The sequence below is a fragment of the Gymnoscopelus braueri genome, assembly GCF_963280865.1.
Source record: "Gymnoscopelus braueri genome assembly, chromosome: 10".
Taxonomy (NCBI): Eukaryota; Metazoa; Chordata; class Actinopteri; order Myctophiformes; family Myctophidae; genus Gymnoscopelus; species Gymnoscopelus braueri.
In genome coordinates, this window is record NC_137611.1 from 2,542,883 (window position 1) to 2,550,029 (window position 7,147).

At 40.6% G+C, this 7,147-nt stretch overlaps 1 protein-coding gene across 1 annotated transcript; it reads right to left on the reverse strand.

The window, feature by feature from the left end:
* Positions 1 to 2,152: 2,152 nt before the first annotated feature.
* On the reverse strand, positions 2,153 to 4,445 carry LOC308094310 (uncharacterized protein; the record flags this gene model as incomplete). Its single annotated transcript, XM_080440880.1, has 4 exons — positions 4,323 to 4,445; positions 3,870 to 3,941; positions 2,881 to 3,033; positions 2,153 to 2,301 (listed from the first exon to the last, which is right to left on the reverse strand). Exons 1-4 carry the CDS (start codon positions 4,369 to 4,371, stop codon positions 2,153 to 2,155), a joined length of 423 nt encoding a protein of 140 aa, XP_080297006.1. The 5' UTR covers positions 4,372 to 4,445.
* Between the last annotated feature and the right edge of the window lie 2,702 nt (positions 4,446 to 7,147).

A 7,147-nucleotide genomic window follows, 5' to 3' on the forward strand; every position in this document is an offset into this window, starting at 1 on the left:
GGAGAGAGGTTTTCCACTTCACCACGTTGTCTCGAGGTGTTGGATTAAACAAATGTAATCAGCCTAAATAGTCACACATGATTATAGTTGTAGTATTGAGAGATTGACAATAATATTTTTTTATTGATTTTAACATTTTATGACAGACACACAGCTCAGCTCAGACAAGTTGCAAAACAAAGGACACAGATACAATATCATTGTTTTAAAGTAACTAAGTACATTTACTCAAGTACTATACTTAAAGGCATACTAGGTAACGTTTTCAACAAAACTAAAGTTAAATTGTATATCTTTTGTGAGTGGCAAAAGTTTCACAACACCCACTCCATGAATTTCACCCCCGGAAGCCTTTTATTTATATATTTACTATTGAACGGTGAAGGGGGGGACTTTCCCGGGGAAATGACGTCATCTGGCCGGAAAACGGAGGCGGAAATGCACTGGTTTCCTGTTTGGCCAGGAACTACCGCGCTATTAACAAAAAGGAACCTCACGCTGATTTTAAGAGAATGTAGGATTGGAAGATCGAAAAAGAACAGAAAAAGAAAACACAGCTCATGGTAACTAATGCTCCACTGGCTAAGAGAAACGATCCGTAGATAGTATAAAACAATTAAAAGATCGCTTTTTGAAACGCTTCCGGCTTCCGGTGAAAACGAATGGAATTCTGGGTAATCGAGGACTATGGAAATTGTATGCAGTGACGGTAGTGACCAGCAGAGGTTGCTAAAAATCGTTATTTGTGATTTTGCATTGTACAACTTTAAGTACAATTTTGAGGTATTTTTTACTTTAGTGGAGTATTTCCATATTGTTGTACTTTTACTTCTACTCCACTCTCAGAGGCAAATGTTGTACTTTTACTCCACTCGAATTATTTGAGCACTTTTTATTAGTTACTTTGTAGATTTTTATTATTATTACAAAACATACATTAACCACTTCAGCCCTATATACATTTCAGCCGTTTGAAAATAGCCGATCTACAAGCTCACAATGCGTCGCGATGCGACACATTGTGAGCTTGTAGATCTGCTATTTTCAAATGATTTGTATACATTTGAAAACGTAGTTGACTATTTTCTACTTTTTGTATTTTAAGTACATTCTGATGCCAATACCTTTGTACTTTTACTCAGATACATTTTGAATTCCGGACTTTTACTTGTAACAAAGTATTTCTACAATGCAGTATTAATACTTTCACTTAAAAATGTTGAGTACTTTTTCCACCACTGCTACGGACCATAAAATACAGCATTATATATACCCACATTGTTTGGTGCTTGACAGTCCGTAGCTGGGTGAATAACTACACCAATAATAAAACAATAACAGTTTATATCCACAACAACAACAATAATAGAAAATAACAATACAAAAATAAACAAGGATTAATGATCTCATCCATCAAGGTTAGAGGTATCGCTTGTGTTAAGGGACCCTGTACTTAAAGTGTCAGCTAATTGAGGGCCAATAAAATGCAGATATGGGCCCCATATGTTATAGAAGGCATCATTTGTGGAGCGTAGCAGGCAGGTTAAACAATCCACTTTCTTTGTTGGTGGTTTCTCGTTAATCCAAGACAACAAAATAGTTTCCCTCGCACCATAAGTTAAAAGATTAAACATGGAATAATAACATGGAAGACGGCTGCATACTTTCATTTTCAGTTGTGTGTGTGTGGGTGGGTGTGTGTGTGTGTGTGGGTGGGTGTGTGTGTGTGTGTGTGGGTAAGTGGGTGGGTGTGTGTGTGAGTGGGTGGTGGGGGTGTCATTCTGGGGAAATGGCCTAATCTGCTGATGCATGGATTTCTACCACCGTTAGACGCACACACGCTCACGCACACGCACACACACACACACACACACACACACACACACACACACACACACACACACACACACACTGTAAAATATTCTCTTAGCCCATTCAATCCTGAAAAGCATCTGTGTCATTTTATATTTTTAGCTATAACCATAATTTTATACTTTCGGCTGTTAAAAAATTGCAGATCTACAAGCTCTTTACGCGTCCCAAACAACGGCCCAAACAACGGCCCAAACAACCTTTGTAACTCAAATCTTTGCCTCTGGGGGGGGCAAAGATTAAAACCTATAAAAAACCAAACGTGCAGAGAGCTGTTTCTTCAGTCCTGTTTGTGGAGTCTCTCCACAAGGTTGACCACAGCGATGGCCGACACCATGACGACCAGACAGACAGAGAACACCACCGTCTTCACCAGATATACAGATACACTCCATCCCTCTGACCACCCAGGGCTCACAGCCTGCAGCGCTGTGGAGGTGTTGGCATGTTTATAGGCCTGGCACAATTATTACAGACTCGTCTAGACACAATTATTTGAGATAATAGCAATTATTTTTGCATCGTCAAAATCGCTTCCATGTTGAAAAATACATTTCTAAATATAAAAAGCAGATATAGTTGATCTACAAGCTTACAACGCGTTTTAAGCTTTTTCCAAAAAAACTAAACAAAAAAATATATAGTTTTTTCTTTGTATATTCAAGTTATTTGTCATATCTGCCCTGTATAATGTTTGATTAAAGCCTAAAAAAGCCTAAAAGCCACAGAAATGTAATTTGTATTCATATGCTCCAGTTTTCAACGACAGAAGCCCAATGAATCGTCAATCGCAATTATTTGAATGACAATTAATTGTCAACTTAAATCTTATGTTATCGTGACAGCCCTAGTTCAGAATCATGTTAAATAAAATGAATGATCCAGATGAAAGACGTAATCGTTGGTATGAAAGTCAAAGTCATTGATGAATGTTAAACTACAGCACGCTTTTAGCTGTTGAACTTGAACAAATAAGACATGACATGAAGAGTGAAACATGTTTTTTACCTGAATCCAGCTGACAAAGATGTTTGATCTGGTCGTCGTCACATGTAAAGGTATTTGTGACAGAATGAGAGTCCTGGCCGCTGCAGGTCACTGTCAGGTTACAGGATCCAGGGCTGGACGGCACTGGAACCACGGCCAGATGTACCGGAGACACTGTGGAATAAATAATAGGATAAATAGTTTTTATTTTAACTCATCCAATCCGTCAACGCATACTGTGTCATTTTAGATTTTTTAGCTACAGTATAACCGTTATTTTCATACTTTGGACTATTACAAAATAGCAGATCTACAAGCTCGTAGCGCGGCACCGAGTGCCGCGCTACGAGCTTGTAGATCTGATATTTTTGAAAAGTCTTGCAACATTTGTGCAAATCTTTGAATATACAGGTCTATGTATTTCTTAAACAACATTTTTACCTCAAATCTTTGCTTCTGGGGGGGGGGGCCTAGAACAACATATATTGATGGGGATCGGCGGCCAAAAACATATAATTTTTGGGGGTCCTTGACACGAAAAAGTTGTGAGCACCACTGGTATAACAACAATAGTAGCTTTACAGAAAAAAATAAGACATTTGTCGAGACATTTGACAGTTACAAATGTTCGCTTTATAAAATATAAATATTCAAAGATTTGCACAAATGTTCACGACTTTTTCAAAAATAGCAGATCTACAAGCTCGTAGCGCGGCACCGAGTGCCGCACTACGAGCTTGTTCTGGACCGAACTTATTCTCATTGGGCAGCAGTGGTGTTAAGTAACTAAGTACATGTACTCAAGTACTCTACTTAAGTAAAAAGTTTAGGGTGTTTTTACTTTAATGGAGTGTTTTTGATTTTCAGTACTTTTACTTCTACTCCACTACAATTATTTGAAAACTTGAGTCACTAATTACTTTGTAGATTTTGATTGTTATTACAAAACATACATTAACCACTTCAGCCCTATACAGTATACTGTAGAGCGATAAACTTGTGGGACTTACCTTGACCTGGATCATAATCACCCCATTCATCATCCTCATCATCGTTTTCACCGCTGGCAGACTGTGACACCACTGGAAATGAAGTGACATTATCAACATCATACATAACATGTTAAATTGCAAATATATATACATTAGTGCTGCCAATATCACAACTCCAACATAATATTAGAACGTCAGCTGTGGAGAAATAATGTAAAGCAAGGTTTAATTTAGCTCATTCAACTATGGTTTCAATAATATGAATTAATAATGTATCAATAATATTAAGAAGAAGAAGAAGAATTCATGCCATTTTTATAGCACTTTTCCAAATATTCAAAGTCTCTTTACAAAACGAAACAAAACAAAAACGAATTTATTCGGAAAAAACTAAGCAAGTGTAAAAAGTAAAAGTATATCGCCAAATATATATTGTGAATATATTTATTATACAACAGAAGTTCATCATACCTGAAGCTGCTATGCAGATGAGCAGCCCCACTACCATGAACGCAGACATTCTCAACAATCGAGCTGCTCTGTGTAGAACACTGGGTGTAAAATGGAAGAACTACTGTATATGCTGATCTGTTCTCACGAAATGCATGTCATGGTAACCATGACAACAACACTGTGTCCTGTTTAAAACCACAACTTCTCTCTATGCTGTGGAAGTACTGCTTTTTATAAAAAGATACTTGCGTGTGAATTCCCCAGTGGTGGAAAAAGTACACAAATTGTTTACTTAAGTAAAAGTATCAATACTGCACTGTTACAAGTCAAAGTCTGTTAATCAAAATGTAGGCTACTTGAGTGAAAGTATTGGCTTCAAAATATACTTAAAGCACCTGCTGTATATTTCCATATGGTTGCTTCACAGGTAGCCTACAGACAGGGGAGCGTATTCAAAGAGGTGGCTGTTGGCCCTGAGCCGGGTGAGGGGTTACAATTAGCATTCCCAATTGGGGAGACAGAAGGTCTCCATCCCCCCTTCCTGCCCTTTACAGTTGCAAATGTGGGGGCCGGGAGGTGGGGGGCTCACCTTTGAAGGCTGACACACCCATACATGTTACCTCCTCTTATTCAAAATGTGACCACTGCTATAAAGAACCATACTGAAGTGTATCTAACGGTGTGTGCCACTCCAGGCCGTTGGGCTGTGGAGATGGTTGGCTGTTCTATGCTGTTTGTACTTATGCAATAAATGGAAGCAACGAAACCTCACTAACTAGTGATGACTCCTTCATTCTACAACCATTCATTCTCATCTCTGGGACAACAAACTTATCTGCAATATGGCGTTGTTGGCAACTACAAGAGCAATAGAAACCTTTAAGTCTGTGGTTTTTAGATACCACATTATGGCGTTAAAGTCGGCAGTCGTGTTGGTTTGTTTTTTTGGGGGCGCGAGTCTCCAGGGATACTGAGCCAGGCGTCGAAAGAACATGCGGCGGGTCTGTGTTTTTGCCTTGCGGTGGGTGGACGCATCGTGTTTTCTTCCTGAGGCGTGGGGGGACCACCGTGTAGGTGATTATGGACGTCGGCACGGGGTGACGACAACTTTTCGAGAATCTACAAGGAGAGGATCTCGTGACCAGATCTAGGACGGCTGGACGACTCATCTGGCTGCGCAACATATCTTCTGCGATCGCTAGAAGGGCGCGCTGCGGTGCAGACGGCAGAGCGGAGAAATTGGTGTGTCGAATTTCTTCGTGGCGGGTATGTTGTGGGGAGAGGACAGCGGGTGCCGGCAGAGTGGAGAACTTGCGATGAAGGGGTTCTTCGTGAAGAGTGTGGTAACACATCTTCAGCGATCGCAAGTGGAGCGCTCTGTTGTAAACATGCAGCTATCTGTTGGAAAATCTGGGTATGGCGCTGGAGCACGGCTGGGGTGAGGAGATGACATTGAGGGAGACTGCAAGAGAGACATTATCGAACGGAACGCTGCGCATATGGGACCTGGGGTTACATTTTTGTGATATGGGTGATTTAAACTATGGGGCTATGGCTGCCATGGAGGAGTGATGTGAGGATTTTTTTTTCTCTCTCTGGTCTCTGGGGTTAAATGTGGATTTTTTTATTTTTCGTTGTGCTGAGAAGACCGGGCGAATCCCGTGACGAGGTACATGGAGCCGGGACATTCCCGTGGATGTGTTTGAGGGCGAATCCCTTATGTTTTATGTATAACATTTTTCCCAGAGTTTAAAGGCTAACAGAGGGATCCTGCACGCTGATTGGTTGGAGTTGATATAATTGTAAAATGTTAACGCCTCTGGAAATGTTCCAAAATGTACTAACTTAGGAGCAAAAAGCAGGAGCAAAAAGAGCTTACTTTACTGGGTTTTGGGACCTTTCCTCGGGGTGTTTGAGTTTTCTGTCTATTTGATGTAATTCACCGTGTCGCTGTACCATGTGATCTTGGTTTTTGTATGTGCATTGTTCTGTGTGATGTTGTTTGCTGTTTTAGTTTTCCTGAATGTTAACTTTTTTTCCCTGGTTGGTGTTCCGGTCGCTTTTCATGGGGGGCGGTTCTTTGTGGTTCTTTTGAAATATACGTGTTTGTGGAAGACGTTTGAAGTCTCCCATGGGGGGTCTGCTGTATATTTCCATATGGTTGCTTCACAGGTAGCCTACAGACAGGGGAGCGTATTCAAAGAGGTGGCTGTTGGCCCTGAGCCGGGTGAGGGGTTACAATTAGCATTCCCAATTGGGGAGACAGAAGGTCTCCATCCCCCCTTCCTGCCCTTTACAGTTGCAAATGTGGGGGCCGGGAGGTGGGGGGCTCACCTTTGAAGGCTGACACACCCATACATGTTACCTCCTCTTATTCAAAATGTGACCACTGCTATAAAGAACCATACTGAAGTGTATCTAACGGTGTGTGCCACTCCAGGCCGTTGGGCTGTGGAGATGGTTGGCTGTTCTATGCTGTTTGTACTTATGCAATAAATGGAAGCAACGAAACCTCACTAACTAGTGATGACTCCTTCATTCTACAACCATTCATTCTCATCTCTGGGACAACAAACTTATCTGCAATATGGCGTTGTTGGCAACTACAAGAGCAATAGAAACCTTTAAGTCTGTGGTTTTTAGATACCACACACCAAAAGTAAAAATACTAGTTATGCAGAATGCATCTAAAATGTGTAAAAGTCATTTGAAAATAGCAGATCTACAAGCTCACAACGAGTCACATTGCGACACATTTTGAGCTTGTAGATCTGCTATTTTCAAATAGCCAAAGTTTAAATAGAGTGGTTACTGTATGTACTTGAGTAAATGTACTTAGTTAC